This window comes from Tympanuchus pallidicinctus, unplaced genomic scaffold, assembly GCF_026119805.1.
Source record: "Tympanuchus pallidicinctus isolate F22 unplaced genomic scaffold, pur_lepc_1.0 scaffold10, whole genome shotgun sequence".
Classification (NCBI taxonomy): domain Eukaryota; kingdom Metazoa; phylum Chordata; class Aves; order Galliformes; family Phasianidae; genus Tympanuchus; species Tympanuchus pallidicinctus.
This window is the reverse complement of record NW_026294619.1, coordinates 21,664,466-21,687,846: the sequence shown is the minus strand read 5'-3', so window position 1 is coordinate 21,687,846 and position 23,381 is coordinate 21,664,466. Positions and strand designations below refer to the sequence as shown.

The 23,381-nt window shown below is 32.8% G+C and overlaps 1 protein-coding gene across 2 annotated transcripts in view; it reads right to left on the bottom strand.

The window, feature by feature from the left end:
* Positions 1-23,381, bottom strand: part of NCAM2 (neural cell adhesion molecule 2) — a 242,641-nt gene that overhangs the window by 51,454 nt on the left and 167,806 nt on the right. For both annotated transcript variants that reach the window (XM_052666931.1, XM_052666932.1), the window contains exons 10-12: positions 12,145-12,332; positions 9,015-9,111; positions 160-333 (exon numbers count right to left, since the gene is read on the bottom strand). In XM_052666931.1, coding sequence (XP_052522891.1) covers positions 160-333; positions 9,015-9,111; positions 12,145-12,332 — 459 coding nt within the window. The remainder of the gene's footprint in view (positions 1-159; positions 334-9,014; positions 9,112-12,144; positions 12,333-23,381) is intronic.

The following is a 23,381-nucleotide window of genomic DNA, read 5'->3' as shown; positions in this document are numbered from 1 at the left end:
AAGATTTCTAATTGGTGCAAAAAGGTCTGACTACCCCACATTAAGTGGAGATACAGCAAGAACTAATGGAGAAGCACAGAATCAATTAACACACATTTGATTCTCTTCCCTTGATATTCTATCAGTTAAAATATTTCCGTTTGTTTTTCGTAAACTTACTTTGAACTCCATGGGAGCGAACAATCTTCCAGGTTTCTGAGGCTACCTCTTTTACATCCACTTGGTAGTGGTGAATGGGCACACCTCCATGTGAATCTGGCTTAGTGAATGAAACCTTGGCAGTGGTTTGTGACAACTCTAAAACTCGTACTCCATAAGGATTTGATGGCACATCTAGAAAAATGCAAACATCAATTTAATGATCAGCAGCAACTAGACAGATCTAAATTAACAGTTGATAATCTACCCCAAGACGTTTGCTTAGCATCTTGAAGGGAGAAAAAACTTACTGAATATGATGAAATGATGTTCACTTCAGATAAACAATTTAAGCTGTAAGACAGATACATTTATTTTCTTGTATGGTAAGGATATGCAAAATTATTTTCCATTTTTGGGTACCTTTTATAGTATAATTTTTTTGATAGTTAACTTTGTTGTAGGCAAATGAAAATGTTGATTGATGAGTTTGATAAATGATTATGTGAAGGAGAAAAACAATTTAACAAAAAATTTAACAATCGGGACAATTGCAGCTAAACAGATCGTTCAGAGTCTGAATTTTTCAAAACGAGATTATGACAAGAAACTGCAGAAATCATTTGGCCATTTTTCTGAAACTGAAGTACAGCTGAAAACATAAGTTTTTCTTTTTCTCATATTTGATAGATTGAATTCTAAGCAACTAGCAAGGAATATTAGAGGAAGGTTTCTCTTTTCAGTTTAAGAAACAATTTTCATAATAGCAAGCAAGAAACACATTTTCTCTGAAGTCTGAAGTAAGTGCATAGCTCTTAAAATAGAAAAAAAACCCTAGAGAAATATAGTAGTAGTCTGTAGCTTTGAAACACTAAATATGAAATAAAGGTGAAAAATCAACCTCACGGTCAGTACATCTTCAAAAATGTAGGCATTATTTCACTGTTAATGTATGTCTAAACTAACTACACAGAAGACAAAAAACTAACTTACAGAACTGTTCTAGGTTTTAAAGCATTACAATTACAAACAAACAAACAAACAAACACACACACAAAAAAAAAACTATTGAAAATGGGATAGGATGAATTTCAGTTTTGTAGACATAGTATCAAGAATTTGAAACACTTGCATATTCACTTCTGATACATTTCACAATTACTTGCATATCTAATTACAGATGTGGCACTCTCTTTGTATCTCTGGTATGGAAAATTTGTTTTAAAGACAAGCAAGGGCTTGAGTCAAAGCTCATCATTAAGTCACTGGGTATTCAACCACTTACATAAAATACAGTCTTTATTCAAGGGCTGTTAGGCAGTTGGGAGTAAAAAGAATCAATCTGAAATTCAGTCAGTACTGGTACCTAAATGAAAATGAGCCAGAAATTGTTATAAAATACTCAAGAACGGGCCTTAGAAGACATTCATCCATGAATTCTCATGAAAAGGACGCTTGGCAAAGACACTATATAGGGGTGAATTTATCCAAAATTTTAACAGTCAGGTACCTATTTTTTCCCAGAAAAATTCTGTAATGCTTGCAGAGCTGAGTACCTGAATCGTACCTCTTAGCATTCCTACAATTAACATTTCTAAAAATAGGTCTGAAACTTCCAGTGCTTGGTGTTTGTTGGGTTAAAAACAACATAGTTTTATTTATGTGGACACAACTAAATACCTCCACGAAATTTAAAATTTGGGCAGAATACAAATGTCATCTTGAGGGATTCAAACCCCCAGACATTTCGGTATTCCAGGAAACTTTCCTACCACCCAGATATAGGATGTTGCAGGAAAAGTCCACTTTTCTTATGGAAGTTGTATTATTGTGCATAAAGGAATTCAATATGCACAGTCAGACAGGGCATGGCAGAATGTAACACAGTATTCTGTGCGTCTAGGAGAACAGTTAACTGGGTTTTGAATCTTTTCTAATAGGATGCTTTGCTTAGATAATCAAGACATCCACAATTTAAACCAAAATTGATCAAAAGTTTGTTTTTCAAGAAAAGGAAAGCATGTTCTAAAACCATGTTTTTTTTTCATACAGAAGAATGAGCTGTATGAGTTGCTTGCTTAAATAAGCACTGATCTCAAATTCAGAGGACAAGAATTAATACTAGATTGTGACTTCTCTCCTCCAGATTGTCCTTCAGCTAAGAACACTAAGTTTTGTTCCTGCTAGCACACTTAACTTAAGAACCATCCCGTGGACACACTCCTCTTGTCCTGTTCTGACAGAAGCAGCAAAAAGCCAGCATTAGTATCTGAGTTAAGCAGCCCAGGATAGCAAAATGAAGCGACACAGTACTGTATGAGACATACAGATACCAACCATACGGGAAGATGAATATGGCTCTCCAGTAAAGAAGATGAACGGCCTTAACATTTAATTATGAGCTAGAAGCTGCTATGGATACCAATACTGTTACAAATAGTTCCTAAAAATTTTTGTTTCCTTTTCTGTTGTTAAAAGAATTGAAAATAGAAACAAATTATTTTTTATAAGGTTGAGTGAATATTTAATTTCACTGAGATTAGTTTCATGTTAATTTCTGTACGATCTTTCTATGAGTCAATTCACTGGTATTTCAGTTTAGATCAAAACAATTTTTCAGTCAATGATGTGAATCAAACATACTTTATTCGTATATCCACTCTGCTTGAATTTCAACATGTTAAGGAAATCTCTTTTCCCTGTATATATGTCTGAATATGATTAAACGTCCGAAGCATGGCATTGGGAAGCAGACATCCTTAAAGAAACTTCATGTTTTCCAATGCAGATTCATGTATGATTTATGCCATATGAAGATATGGCTGCATTTCGAAATAGGCAATAACTGAAGCTCCAGAGAAAATCTAATAAAATATTTGGCATAATTAGTATAATGCAGTATGTTTCGAACTCATTGTGTAATGCATCCACAATACTATTTCAGATATGCATTCATGATTCAGGCTACCCACATATGTGTAGGTAATATTCATGTGATTTTCAAAGTTGAACTGTATCAGCATCTTATTTTCAGTAAAGAATCACTAGAAGAAAACAGAAAAGGAGACAAATTCCTAGCCAAAATAGCGAACAAGTAATAGCAACTCTGTTGGGGCAGAATGAAATACCCACTGTCTCTTTCAGACTATGTACAATTGCAGCTTTTTCCCAAAGATCATCAGCAGCATGATGAACTGAATCCAATTTGGTAGTTCTATACTGAGCATAAATTTCATCATGCAAAGTAAACAGCCCTCTGGTCCTGATCTACACTTCAGCATTTGAACTGTATGTCACATCAGTTGAAATTATTTGGAGCATTGCTATGATATTGTTTTACAATTGTGGGGCTCTGTCTCAATGATTAGCACAAATAAAGAATAATCTGCAAGACTGCTTGTATATGATTTAGTCTGCATGTGGAAGGGCAGAACACGTGGGTGCTTGCTGTTCTTTTTCCCTTTAAAGCCAAACTAACCAACAAAACTTTTAAGAGTTTAGCTAGGCAGTGATTAGTTTTTCATACTCTGTTATAAGCTCTATATAAGCTCTAGTAGAAAATATACTGCTGAAAAAATATGCTCATGTATGATATTAAAGTATTAATCAAAAAAATAAAACAAAAAGACCCCATAGCATTACGTGTAAAGTTGCACTTAATACGTTTTGTATTCAGCACATAAAGCACGTTAGCACAAATGAACTTTGTGATCCATTGGCCTAAATTAAGTAGACTTGGTTTAGTTCCAAGTAAAAAAATAAAAAAAATACACATACAATTATAAGTATGTATTTATCTCCACAGCCATGCAAATACTATTTCAAGTCTGTTATGGTTTATCCAACACATTTAAGGAATGACCAAATCTTTATCACCAAAGATTTTTTTCAAGCTATTTCTTTGATAGTTCTGTGGAAGAAAATAATTTTCCATCTGGGAGTTTAGCAGTAAAAATGGAAGAAGGAAGTAATGGCGTGGGAGTAGGTTGTAGAAGTACATTGTGAGGTCAGGAATTATCTTCCAGTTAGTTCTTTTCTCCTTATCTCCTGTCAACATGTTCCTACTACATACAGTTCTGCAGCTTACAGTTGTATAACTCGGAGAAAGTAATTATGTCTAAATACTGAATGTATCAGGACCACTGCAGGGAAAGAGATGAGGAGTACTGCCTTGATGCCTTTCACTGGTGACAGCTACAACAGATTTATTTAATCAAATCGCTGAGGGTTCTTGAAAATAAGGAATGGATTAGAAAACTGGACCACAGCTAGCAAATAAATACATAAACAGTAAATAAAAATAAAATACATGCACACAAAGCAAAAACTAGAAAAACCCACCCACCACATTGTTTATTAACAGTTTCACTCCATGCTTACTGAAAATATTATGGTGCTTTTTCTAGTAAAATACCTTAATTGATGCTACTACAGAAGACGTGCATGGCAAGTTATAGGACTGAGATCTGCATTTGCGATCTGTCTATATTTTATGAAAATAAATGGACTTTAGGCAGCAGCAAGGTACAATTTATGCAAAAACCAAACAAATAACAACCAAAGAAAAACAAACAAAAAAACCAAACCAAAACAAAAAAACAGCAATCCTAAAAAAAATGTCAGTAAGATCTAAAAGCACTGTTCTGGCACAGAATAGCTTTTTTGTTACGTAATTTTCCAGGGAAAATAAAGTTCTACTTCTTTGATTTTATTATGCCTGTGAGAAAACAGGAATATATGGAGAAACAAGGAGCAACATCCATTAACCAGACCGAAAGTGCCAGCATCAAAAATTCAGATAAGTAAACTTTTAAATTTGATGCTGTAGTTTTTGTCACTTATGGGTCAACCTTATCATATCTTGAACAGGAAGTGACTAAAAAAAAAAACAACAAACAAGTTAAAGGACTTCTGTGAAGTTCAATTACTATCTTTCCCATGCATTTGAAATAACAATACTGAAATCATGACAGAAATGAAATATGCTTTACTTCTTATACCATCTCCCTAAACACTGACAATTCACATTAACTATGACTAAACTATATCTGGGTAAATCTAGGAATATCTGTGCTCACCTCAGGCTTTGAAAGCCATTGGGACAATCTGTCAAGCTCACCTGGCTTGTCATAGACTAAGCCTGTCATGGAGAAAAAACAGAGTATAAGCAGATTTCTAAAATAAAAGTTGTGGATGTGATGTGAGGTAATTCATTTGCAGTGGCAATAAATGAAAAAGACTGTGGCGCTTTTTGTATTTTATACTTACTAAGAAAGAGATTTTAATGCTTAAGCAATAAGAAAGAGTATGTCACTCTTTTGGAGTTGATCCCCACCACTCAGGTGCTTGAACATACCTAAATAGGACTTCAATAAGCACTGAAGATTCTCAGCACTTTACAAGTAATGGTCAGAACCTTTCACTGTGAAGCCCTGAATATGTTCAATTGAAAAGAAATAAAAATAACAGTATTGTGCCATATGATTGCTTTTCAGCCAGCATTTAATTAAATAACAATAACGAGAAAAAGCAGTTTGAATCTGCTGAAAACCAAACAAAGCAGAAAAATGGAACAAAACATTCAACAAGTCATTCCAGAAGGATTTTAAGAGAAAGCAATTTTGTAAAATGATCATTATTTGTAAAATTTACTGTAGCAGGATACTTTGCTTAGTAACATTTCCCACCTAGAAATAGTAATTATTTTTCCCTGACAGATCCACTATAAAAGTACATTACACGTTAGCATTAGCACTTATAATCAAAGCCAATGGAAATCCAGGCTGTATTTAAACGCATGAATATTTTATAGGCTTTTTAACATGTGAAATATCAGTCATTAAGATTTCCTAATTTACTGGAGTAAAACAGTAGATGTAGGAAAATTAGGAAGAAAATTACGCTACTGTAAGTAGTACCTAGAACACTGGAGTCCTGAAACCCTCAAACGTGATACAAATGTTACACCAAAAGGATATATTAAGGGTAGGTGTTCACAATAATTTCTACAAAATATGAGTTTATTCTATTTTCTATTTCATTTGATATGAAATGAATGTCCATATAGAGCTAATGCTTAACACAGTAACTTCCCATAGTTCTTTATCTCTTAGTTTCATTAAATATGTATTAATTTACCTCTGTTAATAACTTCAATAAATAATTTTCTAAAGAGCTGATAAATCTTCTGTAGAAGTGACTGAAAAGTCTTAAACAAATTGCTGTAGAAATAGAGAATAGTAAGCTGTTTGAAAACTAGAACTATTTGAAAATAACAGTTATTTGCTCTCATTTGCATTTCCAGGGGCTCTCCTGTGAGACTTAGCTGAAATAAAATGCACAATCAAAATAACATGTTACTTTTCAATTAATGATGAAAATTGTTTTGTATTAAGATCAGTTATTTATAAAAGCAGGAAATAAATGCATAGCTAAAATCATCACGTAGTATCACTGTTACTGTTACTGTTTTGCAAATCTAGGAATCATTTAATACTTAAAAAATATTTACAGAGATGCTATTGTATGTATACACATCTTTATGAAAAAAAGCCCATGCAAAGCAATAGTAGAATCTGACTGCCTTTGTTCCCATTGGCACAACTGCATCATTTTATCATTTTCTTTTGTCCCAGGAGCTAAGACATCAGAGGGAATTTTCCTAACATTTCCCAACAACTTTGTTCACGGCTTTAAGAAAGTTCCATTGGCATACTTTCTGTTTCTCAGAAGAACTGAGAAACTACCCTACGCAGATTTCATATGGCCCTTTTACTGCTTTTCTCTTCCAGTGAATCCCTGCATGTATCAAACCTTAGAGATGATACTCCAGAGGCCAATGTAGCACTTAGTGCACCAGGATAGATAGAGGAAATGCTGGTGCTCAATCAAGAGATGCATGTGTTGACTCAAAGAGAAAACAAGGTTGAAGAGAAATAGATGTAATCTGACTGAAGTTAGGGGGTTAGGTGCAGTTTTCTAGTTTGATGAATTTAATGCAGCTCTGCAAATCCTATGTCAGTCATTAATATTTACAAAATCATGCCCTGAGTTTTCAGAGGGCTGAGCCTACTTCTTAAATTATGACAGAATCAATCATAGTTAGAGCTTTTCTCTTACTACTTCACTTTTGAACATTACAGGAATAATTCATTTTATACATTTAAAGCCATGTGTAGTACTGATGAACTGTTACAGTCCTAACTTTAGCCTTTTTTATAGAAACTCCAGTTTTCAAATAGGTCTACTGAAATAAATGGGACAAAATAGCTAAACGATCATAAACGAAGACTCTACAGCCTGTTCTCTTCTGGAAATTCTTTTCTTGTACACATATGCAAAAAAGACTTTGAGTATGAGTTAGAATGTGACTGTCCTTAAATGGGAGAGAGTTTTGTAAGGCAGAATATAAATAATTTACTGTACAAAATTAGACTTTAGTTGAGACAAAGGATATTTACATGCAAAAGGAAGTGGTAGTATATTTTCATTAGTAATATGTAGCTATCAAAGGATGATCAGATTTGCAATAGAGCAACTAAAAAAATGTTCTCAAAAGGGGAATAGATCTCCTGGATGACACAAATCTTGCCACATCAAAATCTGCTGTTTCTTAAAAGAAAAAATGTATTTCCCTATTTGAGGAAGCTCAGTCATTTTGACCATCAAAAGACAAGAAGTGTAGCATTCATGGTAAATGATGTGCTAGTAACTATTTCCTTAGAGATAATGGAAATAAATTTCAAAGATGTGATTGCTTATATCTAAGAAATTTAATAAACAACTGCTTTTTATAACTCCTAAGAAATGAAAAGAAGATAATTACCCTATTGAGCAGTATTAAAAAAATTAAAATACTAGGTAGTATAAGAGAGACTCCCTATATTTAGACATGCACATTTCAGCAATGCACCCAAAAAGGTCCTGCTAGAATGGGTCTAAATAATTTATTTTCTTATTTAAAAAAATATAACCAGAAGTTACAGCTGAAACAATAAAGATTGTAAAAAATTAAAAAAAAAGAAAAGAAAAAAAAAAAGGCTGGAAATGCTCTAATCCTTATCTATATCTCTACCCTTCAAGTGTAACTGTCAGTCAGCAGAGTAGTATGACCTTAAAGATCCATGTAGAAAATGATTGATACTGCATCACAAGGGATGTAAAACATTTGTGTTGGTTGAAATTCTGTTACAATTACAAACTACACTGTAACTCCATAGATTATTGAAACTGTAACAATTTGCATCACCTAGAATGTAGATCAACATGTTGGGAGACCTCAAAGCTTGCTGAACAAGCATTGGTCCATAGCACAACAAAATAACACTGGAAGAAAAGCTAAGAAGCTCTCATTTACTCTCAGTTAACAGCTAATTCTGGCAAAAAACACAAATATACAGTAATATTTTTGTATTTCTCTGAACAATGATAGATGGACCTAAAAATATTCAGAAACTCTCTAACTGGTTCTAGAATATTTTTGAGCTTAAATTAATCCAATCTATCATTCTAGGTCAAATTCTGCTTTTAAATAACTAGAACTGCAAATGACAATAAGTCTTCCCTGAACTTTTTTGACATCCTTGATTTCTCAAGAAAATACAGGCAAGAAAAAGGAAAAAGTCTTTCCTAATCTGCCCTTGTTTTTACTAGATTTCTTTCAAATTTTCAGAGGGGCTTAAAATTCAGTCTAAAGAAGATTCATACTCTGAGGAATCTGGCTTATTTTACATTGTACTGCAACTCTAATTTTAGAGCATTAAAATTAACTGTAAGCATTCTATTGGAATAAAATAAACAAAGAAAAGTCTTGAAGTGTATTGTGATGAGAATGGAAAAAAGGTTTAAATGAACTTAAATGAACAGTTATAACTTACCGGCTTGACCGAGTGTGTACTCCTGATATCTTGTTCCTATTCTGTTTGTAGCTGTACAATTATACTGTCCAAAATCACTGTCAGATGTAGGAGCAATCTTTAAAATGAATACAATTTGTAAATATTACTTTTTAATCAAGTATATTTCTTTTAAAATATCAGAAATGCAAACATGTTCTGTGTAATCAACATTGAGATGTGTTCTTACCTTACCCTATCTAGGATATTCCTCAAAATACAGATCTAAATTAATCATTTTTCAAGTAAAACTCCTTCTTTTCAAAAAGAAATGTGGAAACTAAATAATGAAAAATGGAAACATTATTCAGTTTTATAATTTCACTTCTGAACAAAAAAGAAAAACATCTAATAAACTGCATGTTTGTTCACATAGATAATATTTGCTTGTATTGGACTGAACTAAGCAATGATAGGTCTGAAATCTGCTGATTCCTACAAACACTGCAAGGATAATATTTTACTGCTTATTGTTTACAAGATTCACAACATACTAGACATTCAGTAAGAAAAAAAGAAGATACAAGTATGTGACAATCATAAACTCATGTTAATATGGATGTGAGACAGAAAAGGTAATGGATATCACAGGAAGTTAGGGTCTTATTGGAAATGCAGCCCATCCAACTGTTCAGGTGATAGAAAACTGGAAAAGAACTCAAAAAACTATAGGATGTAAAGAATAATTTGTGCTGTTAAGTAAAGCCTCTTGAAAGATTTCCTTTAAGTTAAGAGCTCTAAAGATCAACTTCAAACAAGGGTAAGACTATGTCTTTTTAAATGTACAATGTCTGTTCAAGGCTTATGAAGAACAGAGAACTTGTAATTCAACTGTTAATTTACATACATGCTTAACAACAATATGATGGACAGTAAGGACTGTGTTGTTGTAGCATCTTCATTTTTACACCCTGTGTGCAAATTGTTAGTAAAAATTACCAGAGTTCCCCACCTGAAGGGAGATATTTCAACTTCTTTTTTAATTAGCAAAACCCTGAGCAAAAGATGGAAAAGGAAGGGTTTCCATACCTATAAGTTGCCAGGGAGGAGTAAAAGAAGAAAAATGAAAGACAAACTGTATCATAAAATCTTTGTAAACTTGACTTCTTTGTAGTTAACTGGAGGTTCAATAATATTTTTGATATGTCATATAAGTCCGTATTGATATGCCAAAATAGCACCAAAGGGTGGATTAAGTGCAAATCTATATATATGAACAGATTTCAGTGACAGTCCAAAATTTTCTTTAAGGGAACTGTAGAGATTCATGGAAAGCTGTGACTTTGGAAATGTGAAGTTTCCAACTGCCTCTTTTCTCTGTACAATTATCGGGTAGCCAAAACTTCATGCCTGAATTACATCAGTTAATGTCATAGAATCACAGAATCATAGAATTGCTCAGGTTGGAAAAGACCTTAAGGATCATCAAGTCCTACCAGAATGTAACCATACTGCCCTAACTCTAACAACCCACCACTAAAATGTGTTCCTGAGCACCACATCCAAATGGTTTTTAAACACATCCAGGGATGATGACTCAACCACCTCCCTGGGGAGCCTATTCCAGGGCTTAACAACCCTTTCTGTAAGGAAGTTTTTCCTAATATCCAACCTAAACTTACCCTGGCGCAACTTGAAGCCATTCCTCCTTGCCCTGTCACCTGTCATTTTATTTTTCCCCAGAATTACTAAGGTTACGCTGATGACATTATCAGTTAAATCAAAATAACTAACAGACTGCTTCCAGAATACTTTTAAAAGTCATTAGAAGAGATTAATGTTAATATGATGTACTCCACATGCGATGAGGTAAGTACATACCATGCATGGTTACCAAGACTCAGATAACCCGAGTAAACTCAGCTACCTATGCCATCACAGGCAAATCAAAGAATCAGTTATTAGAATGGCTGAATATTTCCTTGCTTTCTTCTTCCCACAACACAATGTAGATCTGAAAACTTGCAGTTAGTTTCTGTAAGGACTCCATAAAGCAGAATACAATTTGATACCAAAGACTATTTTTCATCAGACAAATGAATAGTTATCAACATATATGCATGCCAGCTTGTCATTTATTTTAAAATTTGGTGTCATTATGTTCTTCTGACATTGTATTACATAATGATGCACATTCCGTCTTTCTCCTCTGCCCCAATTTCCCTTGAGACAATCACTTAACTTCTCATGGAAAATTAGGCATTTCTATTACAAGTAATGCTTTTTCTGAAAGCAACAACAAAATAATATAGTTAATTTCAAGAAGTTCATTGGTTGGACTTTAGAAAGACTTTATTTTAGTACACCATACGTCACTCACCTGGGATCTGATGTACATCCCCCCTCTATAGGATTAATTCTATAGCTTCTGAACTATTTTTTTATGGCAACCGAGAAACCTAATTTCCTCAACACTTCTCACATTCAGTGAGGAGAGAATATCTAGTCACAGTAACAGGTGAGACTACAAATGGAGATAATGGTTACAGACACTCTTCTATGAAATATTTAAGGACCATAGCTTGCCATGCATTACTGTTCAGCAGTTCATTGTTTATTCAAGATAATAGAGTAGCTGGAAAATTAAAGTTCATTCTTTGTCTTCTGCCTTTCTTGGGTTTTATTTTCTTAAGTGTACATTTAACGTAAAAGAAAGTAACATAGTTCTTTGTTTTCCAGTGCCTCTGTGACCACCAAATCAAATGCAGTCTTTTACCACTTTACCTTCCTTCACAGTCATGACTGAAGCCAAATACATAGTTCTCTATATGCCAAGCATCTTCCATTCAGTCACTTAATTTTTAAATTTCAACCTGATGGTTTAATTTTATACTTATGCCATTATTTACTTGTCATAAATGCAAATTGCATTCAATGCCAGCAGAATCCTAAATATAAGCTATGTAAATTAGGTTTATTTCCTAACTGTTCACAAGAAATGTGGAGATAAATCAGTTCACCTTTTTTTTGTTTTGTTTTGTTTTGAAGAGCTTTACTTATTAGATTGCAAATCTTACCTTTACACACACAGTATAATACTTGCAATGATGCCACACTGAGGAAGAAATTAATTAGCTAATTTCACTGAACTGATTGCCATTTTAAGCCTTACCTCTAGAATCAGCTTTCTTCCTGCACTGTAGGTCTTCAGATGTGTTGAATTCTTTACTGGTAGAACTAATTTTCCTTTTCTCCACTGAACTGAGGCAGATGGATTTGCCAGTACTTCACATGTTATATTGATGGGATTGCCTTCCCAAGAGAAATACACAGTTTGATTTGACAGAAACGTTGGGGCATCTGTAAAAAAAAAAAAAAAAAAAAAAAAAAGTAATACACAAATATGTTAACCGTTTCAGTAAAACAAGCTATATAAACCTATTGAAGCATTAACATTTTAGAAAGTTTAATTTAATTCTGTTTCAATTTATTACTAACCATGATAACAGCAGTATACAATCCTGAGTTTCTAGGGACCTAATTTTCATGTGCTTCTCCTCTACTGAAATTGTTTCAGATGAAATTCTCGGAAAGAGAAGACCTATCAGTTATATTTAATATTAGGCAACATCAGTCCCTTGAAAGACGTGTTTCAGAAATGACAAAGATTATTTCTTCCCAAGGATGAGAAACTCTTTAATAAGACTCTTCTGTGACAAATGTAATCGGATTACGAAACTTATATAAGTTGTTTGGTGATTGAATTTATAGTGTCCACTTTTGCCATGCAGAAATTACATTCACTATGAACATTCACAGATACCTAGGAGCTTCACCAATTTCCTACTGGAATTAGCATATGCCTTATCAAATCCTTCTAAAGATGATTAGCAGTGTGAATAAAACTAGAAGAAAAAAAAAATGAAAGCGAAAAGAATACCTAAAATATTACAATGTATTCTACCAAGTTCAGGTGAAATACTGTACACATCAGCACGCTTTCTATTTAAGATAATATTCGTACCGGTTCCTTAACAAAACCTAAAGTTACTGAAAATAAAAAAAATGGTGCATCTTCCTTGCAAATCTGGCTGTACATGGCTATATTAAACATGTAGCTAAACACTGTATCAGATAGAGAGAAAATGTCTGGTTTGTGAACTAACTATAATTATGAGATCACAGTGCCTGCAGTGACAAGGCTTTTCCACTCTACACAGTTTCCTGAAGACCCTGATGGCCTCCAGAAAATGAGAGGGAGGGAGTGATTCTTTCCCTGCTCTTCTGCCTCTGTCTTGGGTAAAACAGTATTTTTTTGTCTACTGAATATTTTGAAGTGTCTTTTTCATTTTAATCCCACTTATTATATTTAAGAGTATTACGTAAGTATTCTTTATATTACTGAAAGTGAGGGAAACAAACACAATTCTTGAGGTTATTTATCCATTAAAATGGGTGTCATGGCATCTCTTTTTAATACTTGAAATATTTACATATATACCTGTTTTAATAAAGAAATCTTAAATGCTTCCTGTTGTCTCAGGAAGCTCTGTTTTAGACTTCTCAATTACTTTAACTTTAGGCTAGAAAATTTCTAGAAGTCTAACAAAGACCTGAACAGAGCGTATTTAATTGAACTGTAAAATTTATCTTTGGGAATGGCGTAAAACTACTTCTTTCTGTATTGCATGTTTTCAACTTCCTTATGTGTTTGCCTTTCTGCAATACTAACTTTTTGTACTATACTGCTGGTGCATGCATATTACAGGCTTTTGCAAGAGAACTCTGACCAGTTCCAATTACAAATCAAACCTGCTACACTGATCAGCACAATCAACATATTTTGAATAAACAAAGTATGTCTTACTATGGCTTTATTTACAAGACACAGAAGATCGTCCTTTTTTTCAAGTGTTATAACAAGAAATTCTACTGCCCTTTAATTCTCATAGACCTTTAAAAACCGTACTTCAGCATCTAAACATCATGCAAAGAACAGAGTACTAAAGAGTGTTCTGGATGTGACATTTTAAAACATAGGACCTCCCTTAAAAAAAAAAAAAAAAACACCAAACCTTTGCATATGCCTATTTTACGCTTAAGTATGGAATGCTGGAATATCAAAAGTCCAACTCCTGACTTTTCTTCTAGAAAACAATTTAGCATAAGTCACTTGAAGGAAAACGTGAACTGATTTGTGCCTGGCAAACAGCTTTTGTACTGAACGTGACAAATGTATGGATAGAAATCTCATCATAGTGTGCATGAGACACAAAATCTGGTTACCACACAACAGATTTTAGATAAGCTTTATCCTCCATAATGTATAATTTCTCATGACAAATTCATTCTGTCCACGAACAATGGCAAGAACATGGAATATGTAAGGATGCTCTGTCGGAACCCAAATACCTTTCCTCCCTAGGTAAAATTGCATGATTTGATGCTTACTGTGGGTTTAAGTATACATTTGGCCAATTTATATCATATGTAAGTGTTACACGTAAAAAAGGACTGCACTCTTGCTGTACATACATTTAGAAGAATAGGGACTTTCATTTTAAACTGCTCTATCTGCTCAAGATAGATATTTATTGGATGCTTACAGTATCTGTTTATGTTTTAAAAGAATAATTTACAAGTTTCTGCTCTATCTGCTCAAGATAGATATTTATTGGATGCTTACAGTATCTGTTTATGTTTTAAAAGAATAATTTACAAGTTTTGGGCTGTTATTTACATGTGACTATACATACTAACAGCAGTTTTAACATTCAAAATTACAAATAGTGCTAGAAGTCCTTCGAATAAAGATATACCAAAATCAACAACTCCCAAATGTAAAGCACTGCTAAACAAAATGAGCTTTTCATTGTCCCTCTTAAAAGCTTTGTGGAAAAAAAGGCTTTTCAGTAATTTCCCCAGTAGTTAATAGATCCAGTGAAGAGAAAAGAAACATTAATGGTTTTATTCAGACAAATCATCTTAAACTCACTAGTCAGTAATAGATAACTGGAATGGTATTTCATACGAAGAAGAAAGTCTGGAAATCATTATTTAAGTATGTATAGAAGATAATCTAGTATTTCTTATAAAATAAAAATGCTGAAATGGAAGGGGATAATTGTTTTATAGAGAGATTTTCCTTTTTCTTCTTGTACATTTTCATCATTAACTGTAATATAGCAGGCTTAAATGGTTACAAAATTGGCATTTCAAAGGGAAGCACATAATATGTTTAGCATAAAGCAGTGAACAGAAAAAGAAACACTTCAGAGTTTTGAAAACATAACATTGACTATTTGATGTCTTAAAATCTAATGTCTTCAGTCTTTTAAAATAACGGAGAGACATAAATATCCTATGACATACAGTGATGTAGGATATTTAAATGCAATGCATGTACTGTATAATAAGAAATAAAAAGCAGATACACGAGAAAGGTAAGACAACAACCAAAAAAAAATAGAAATATGTAACTCAGGACTAATTTGTGCTGGACAACAAATCAGTTCAGGGCTATTCATAAATTAACCATTCTTCTTAAGCATTTGTCCATTGAATACCACCAGTTTAAACAACACACGTGACTTTTAAATGGCTAAATACAAAACTATGAGATTGAATGCACTTCATTGAAAAAAAAATTGTTCACAAATTTAATAAAAACTGAGTCACAGATATTTATTACACTTAAACCTTATGACTCCACTAAAAATAAAAAATGCTGCCAAAACATACAAAAGCAACTTTTCCTATCAGTTGCCACAGGCAAAAAATGAAGCTCGTAAGTATTGTTATAAACTTTAATGATAAAACATGCAGTATTATTTTGGAGAGATGAGGTAATCCAAATTAAAAATATGTTTAGAATGAAGACACACTATGCCATATAGGTATGAAATTAAACAAAATCCTCTATTAGAGTAGGATTCTGTACGTAATTCTAACTTCAGAATGGCACAGAACATTAGGGAATGAGCACCAGCTATGCTCAAGCTTTTCATTTTCCTAAATGGGAAAGAAACAGACAGCACAGCAAAACATTTAGGAAGAGTCGTTACTCATAAACAATGTATGAAGATTGCGTAAGAGAAGCAAATGCTGAAAATTGTTTCTGGCATGTAGGCATTCGTATTAGGTATAATGTCTGAGAACAGTGATTCAAGACAAATCAATAAATCATCTGTCTCATCGAGAAAATAATTCAATTAACAACTTCAAAGATCCAGTTCTGGTGTATGTTCAGAGTTGAAAAAAAAAATTGGATATGGCAGATTACTGATTCAGTGCATGTGTCCAGACAGCCATAATAGCAAAGTAGTGAGCAGAATCAGATTTGTACTTCATTTAAAAGCATATGCTATCGAACTTTTTGGTATTTGTTCCTCAAATAATTAATCTTACAAAATCCCACAGTGAAAATACGTAATGGATTGTCAGGTCTAAGATGCCGGATATTTCCTGTATTACATTTTTGGAAATCTCTCTCTTATTCTATTAACACTGGCATATATTTCCCATCATCAAGAACTCGATATTTTAACAAATCTAGTACTTTCCTTGACCACAGTAATGATTTCCTTCCCCTTCCCTTTTTGGTTCTTCTTCAGATGCATACAATAAAACACATAGTAGTCAATAGTAAGATAGACTATCTACTAATAATACAGTTTATAAAGCAGTAGGAGTAAGTGCTTTAGTAAGGGCAACCAAGTTCTAGTCCCTGATTACCTTGACTACAACATTATATTTTTAAACCCAAACATCACACTGATTTCTTCATCTCCATAAAAATAGATACAAAATCATTTGTAATGAAGATAAGGTATCTTTCTGCTAGATGCAATATGTGTTTTTTATGACAGTACCATCAGACGTTAACAAATTATGAGCAATGAATGTTTGCATAGTTCTGGTGCATTGTGCTGACAGACACAAAAAATCTAAATGCATTTTTTGGTGAATTTCACTTGGCATGTTGAAAAAGTATTCGGTTCATCACTTAAAAAAAAAGAAAGAAAGAAAGAAAGAAACCACTTTCATAGAAAAATATGTTGTGAATGGATAAACCTGTTTAAAATCACCTAAAATTGCCTAAAATATTTATGCTACTGCTGGGATACAGTTTTCAAGGTAGCACTTTGATATCTTCAGCTGGTCTAGTTTCACTAAGTTTAATCTGAACTCTTAGCTTCCTGATTTACTAATGTCTGAAAATCTGTGATCTTGTGAGTTGTACGTATTTCTGATATTTACATATTTCTTATTCAACAACCTTTACCTTCCGTACTTCCCTGTCATCCTTAGCTCCACAATATGACTCTTGTTGATCTCTTTCCTCTATTCCCTTTCCTCTCCACTCTCTTGCTCTCCCTGTCCATCCCATACTCCCAAAACCATAATAGTTGTTTCTATGTGGTACAGGAATTCAGCCTTCACTTCACTTTACAGTCATTATTGTCCAGAAAAGAACAATAATCACCATGCAATTTTTAGAAACGGCTTAAAAATAATAATAGCACTGCTGAAACTACCTTGTAAATTCAACTCAACTTCCAACAGGTTGATTTCCCTAAGCCTATACCTATAAACCCATAGACCTTCAGTAGAGATTTCTCAAACTCACCTGTTTTCCCTCCCTACTTTAGCCCTATGCTCCCAGTATGTGAAGAAAAAGCAGGTCAGGGGTAAGTTCTGTGGTGCGTGAGATCCATACCAGGTAGGTGATACATTTGTAGATGTTTCAATCACTTCAAGATCCTCTGAGCACAAAAAAAGAAAGACTTTATCTAGGAAAAAATGACTTGTAAAATTCTATTAAATTTTCAAATTATGAAAACTACAGTTTAAAATTTCAGTGCTTACTATCACTTATTTAACATTTTTAGCCCTACAACAAAAACTCGTGAAGCAAAATGAGGATGAAGGAAATATTTAAAAAACATATATATTTTAAATCTTTACTTATATAGTTGAATACATGAAAAATAATGATGGCAAGTAAAGATGTTTATGCAAACATGAATGAAACTACTAAATCTGAAAAGAAACAGAATAAAATTCAAAATATTTTATTCAAGCCAACAAGGTATTAAAAATCTACTTAAAATAACATCAAGCACATTGTAATGTCAGCAAGACCAGGTAATACAGAGCTGCATTTGGAAAAAATATTAGAGATATTCTTGAGGTGAACGTAGTATTTTAACAAGTTGTAGGCATACGTAAGCCAAAAATCTTTCAAAATGGAAATTACTACTTTAAGTAATAGGTTGATTTATTGTATAGATGAATAAATTATCATCTTACATTTATTGTGGCAGAATGAGAAAGAGAAAACAAAGCTGCATTCATCCACGCCCAGTACAGGCAGTCTTGGTAAAACGTTTTTTGCCAAGTGACTTTATGCAACAATCCTCATTTTTGCTCATTTAATTATTTGATTCCCTTTAAATTACTGAATCAGCAAACCAAATTTACTTCTATGATGTATGAACAAAAGGTAGACAAGGAAAAGTTAAGTCTTAACCAGTGTCACTCCTGAGCCCTAAACTTATGCTAAAATAACAGTATATATTTCATGATGCTAACAAGTGATCTGAACCATCTTTCTTTTCTCATTTGAGCTGTAAATTTAAAAAGAAGAAATATAACTAAAACCACAGAGATCTTACAGAAGATGGAAAATCTTCCAGAATATGTCAGCATTTTGTTTCACTTTCTTGTTCACTTTGGTAATATTTACTTTTTCTTAGGTCAAATATATTTACCAGCATTGTTCTCAGGTAGTGATAACAAGATGGGGCAAACTAGACCATAATCATTCATATGTGGTAATGGAGTCCCCAAGAGCTGGGACTGCTGAGTCTGAAGAAGACTCAGTGGAGATCTCATCAATGCACACAAATATCCAAAGGGACAGACTAAGTAGATGGAATCAGGTTCTTTTCAGTGGTGCCAGTGACAGGACAAAAGGCAATCCCATCCAACTTCAAACATTTGGTGACTACATGGGTAGTAAAACTGTACATACACTGATCATATTTGTAGAATTCATAGTATCAGTACATACCTGGAATTCTATTTGGAATCAAATAGACTACAGTTATTGTGATGTACTACCCACAGTAATATTTTCACTAATTCAAAGCCTTCCTTCTTTGTAAGGTAGAATTTGTGGCTCAACTTATTCAGTCTGCTTTTAAGTAATTTTTTTTATTTTTTTTTTTTCCAAAAAATGTGTTTTTGCAAAGGTATAAATTAAATAGCAAGAATCCAAAGCATCTGAAATAACTGCAGTGCAAAACAGCTCACTAACATAATGAAGGCCTAAAAGGTAAACCTATTCAGAAAGCAAAAGTTGATTAATTTAACAGTAAAGAGGTTGATTTCAAATTGAGGTGGAAGAAAAAAAAAAAAAAAGACTTTTCGATAAGCAGTAAAATAATAAATACTGCAAAAGTTAATTTACTGATCAATAATATTCTGCACTGTTACACAATTTTTTTTTGTGTGTGTAACTGAAAAAATGTTGATATGTAATAAGGAATAAAACTACAAAATTCAGCTTTGGACAAAAAGAACAGTGGTAAGCAAATCTTCTCTTTTATGGGTGAAATCATTAATTACTTAAATGTTTTCCATAAATTGTTTTCTAAGAAATCATATTTTTTAACCACTCATGTGGCTGCTCTCATATAAAAATGTACCGTATTACCAAACGTAATATGTTTGTGATTGATAGTCTATTACCCACAACACTAACTTACCATGAGGTTGGACCTTACAGCATATTTAGTAACTGCAGAATGGAGAATTTCAAATGGAACTGAAACCTGTGAAAACCTGTAATTGCAGCTATGAAAAACTATGTTAGGATGCTTCCTAGGCAGTAGGTAGAAAAGACAGCCTTTTATGAACAACATGACTTAGAAAGTTTTTGCTGGTAAGGGATGTATTCTCCAAAGGAACTTGCAATTCCCTTTGGTAATATAGAGTGACTGGATATACAAGTGTATTACTGTAGCGTGCGCATGCCTGCTCCTAGATGTAAACAATTAAGTGGTTTGAATATTTCTCATTGTGTTAATGACAGTTGAAACATGATGAAGAGATAACTTTAAGGGCAAGCAGAGAACTGCTTGTAGGAGTAGTAGTCTGTTAATCATTACTGGATTGTTTAAATCCTTTCCAAATTAGTAATGCATGCTTACTGAGAATAATACCTGAAGACAGATTACCCATCGTATCTAATACATCAAAATTATGCATTTTCATTCTCTAATGCTAATCACTGCAGTGAATAATTTGTAGAAAAACACCCAAGAAATAATGCGCACTCTCATCAGAAATTTTCTTTTTTTAATCAATCTATATTGTGATTTTTAAGATTCCCTTATATCCCTAGTATATATTTTCAGAACAAACATATCTCAGCTAAAACCACAACAGTACCATATAGAAATGCAAACATTTGTACTAAAACTGAAACATGGAAAGGCACCTGATTTGTATGTACAAATCACTTTGTAATTCACTGGAATTTATACATTTTATTTCCTTCAGTCCTTTTAAAACCCCACCTTTAGAGTACTTTCTGCTACATCTAATTTTTTAAAAATTAGTTGATTCAATTATTATTATTATTGACAGTAGTGATTATGATTAATGTTAATAACAGCCAATACTCAGCTTCATATGTATAATAAACAATTGCAGTTGATTATATTCATTAATGAACCATATTAAGAATGATACCTTATTTTTCATGTACTTGGTTTTTTTACATATTAAATATAAAGAAAAACAAACAGAACTGAACACAAAGACGACTTTGTAGGGAGAAATCACTGAAGTGCCTCTGGGCTCCAAACAATTTATGGCTGTCTAGCATTTACTTCAGATAAAAGGCAGGGTTAACTGCACCCAGATGGTATCAAACCTGATAATCTCCTTCTGTCCTGGAGAACTGCTCTTATCATCAAAAACAACCTCAACAGAGAACAAGGATAAAGTACAGAAACTCTGTGCAATCCCACTGTCAGTTTAAGTCTCTGATAGAGGACAGTAAGTGAAGGATGAGACAGTGATACCAGGGCACTTTGTGTCGCCATTAGGGATGTTTAACTGCACTGTCATTTGAGAATGTGCCAAGAACATGCCTTCCCTCCTGACCACAAAAACTACCAAATGCTTTACACACATATAAAGAAGACTACTGATATTACGGAGTAGCATTAGGAGCATCATTTTTTCATGTCTAGTAGCTATGGAAGAATATGTACAAATAGGTCTCGGTTCTTTATTTATGTTTTAATTGTAAAATACTGAAATTTATACAAGAATGTTATTAAAATAATAAAAATTCTGATAGAATGGTCTACTAGTGATTATGCAAAAAGTGAACCTGAAAAAAGATTCATCTCAAAACTAAGTCTGAAGAGAAGAAAATCAAAATCAATTCATAGAAATTACATGATTTTTCATATTTGTAATTTCGTAAATGAATATTTAAAAAAAAAAAAAAAAGCAACCCTGATAGCAATGTTCATATAAACAATATACTGAAAAAAAGATCAATAGAAAGAAGGTCAAATCATTTATTCAATACCAACTTCACTAAATCTCAAAAAATTCCCCTTTTCCCATTTTTGCTGTGAAGACCAATCAGTTATTTAGTTTTTGAACATGTAACTTTAGGTGAAAGTTTCTTACTTGCTAATTATAAAAGGAAATGGTGAATGAAAGGTAACTATGGCACTTACTATGAAACAAAACACACACACATAAAAGGGGGGGAAAAAAAGCACTTGGAGAAAAGCACTCTGCTATTTTTGGCAACAAAATGCTATGGGGAAAGAGTGATAAGAATCATCTTCTGACAGATCACTTGATAAGACTGTTTTATCACAGAAGGTTATGACAGAAACGAGACTGATGGAGGATGAGGCCTGAATGAAGACCCTGTCCTCTGAGGACACTATTTTAAAGGGCAGAAGTCTTTGCCATTAGACGTTTTTTTTTTTGCCTAGGTGAGACAAGCAACCCACAGTTGCAGTTTCACACACTGATGCAAAGTTACTTTCAATACAAATTTAAAACTGCTCTAAGGGGTTAGTCAGAATGTCAACAGAGACAGACTTACATTGTATCACTCAAACATACTAGCACTGCATTATAAAATTACTGGACACTCATTGGTATGAAAATGTTTCTATTTTTGGTATTCAAAGAACACCTGTGCTAGAAAAAAAAAAAATCAACCACATTATTTGGCTCAAACTTCATATCGGTACAAGTTTTCAAAACTGGAGATTCCAGTTTTACAAATTTCATTTTACATTAAATAAAAATCTTTCTTACATATAAAAATAATCATCACAATGTGTGATCTCTCTGATGATAGAATAATATAAAAAATGTTTTTATCACATTTCTAAACTGCAATGTTTTGTGTCAAAAAACTGTTTGTACTAATGCATAAACTCAGAATCAAAACAATATGCTAATCCATCTTCACACATAGATTGCTTCTATACATACTGCAAATTAAGTGTGCCATACTACTCACATTAATTCAATTGGGACATATTGGAATATTTAAATTAATAGATTATCTTTTCACCCTGAAAGATGTTAAAATGACATAAAATGTATAAACACAGAAATTTTGTTGTGATCTCTGGTATGAATTCTGTGCTTCTAATGAATTCTTCATTTTCTCTTGCCTATGTTTCATAAAATAGGACACATTCTATAACTCCCTTGTAAATTAAAAAAAAAAAAAAAAAAACACAAAAAAACACAAAACCACAACAGTATTGAATTTTAAGTCATAACGGCTATATAAACTTAATCAAACAATATATTTTATGTCATTTTACCTATAGGCTAAGATATGATCTAGAACTGTACAGAAATTTTAAAGGAGCTTCAATGAACTTTCATTTTTATCTAATAAAGAATTTTTCCCTTGAATACATAAAATATAAATAATTAGTTGTGCACCACAAAGTCCCGAGTCAGTATTTTAAACTCACATGCTTCTAAAAGAGTAATGTTTTGCAAATTTCAAATTTCTTCAAATATCTTTTTTTTTTTTTTTTTTAAAGTGATTATGCTAAAGCAATTGCAGTTACTTCTTCTACGACATCTGAGCTGGCAAATCTTTGCATTCCTAACATCCAATTCCAATGTGGAAAAATTCATGTTTCAGATTTCTTTCCTATAATAAACATTTAAAAAATAATGGAACATGCAACAGTGTACTGAAGTAACTTTCAGAACCCTTCCAGAAATCAATCATTTAATAGTATGCAAACATTATTGATCTCTGTATCATAGATACAGAAGTTTTGCTTCAGAAGTTTGAATAAAAGGTTTTAAGAGAAAAAGTGTTTCAAGAGA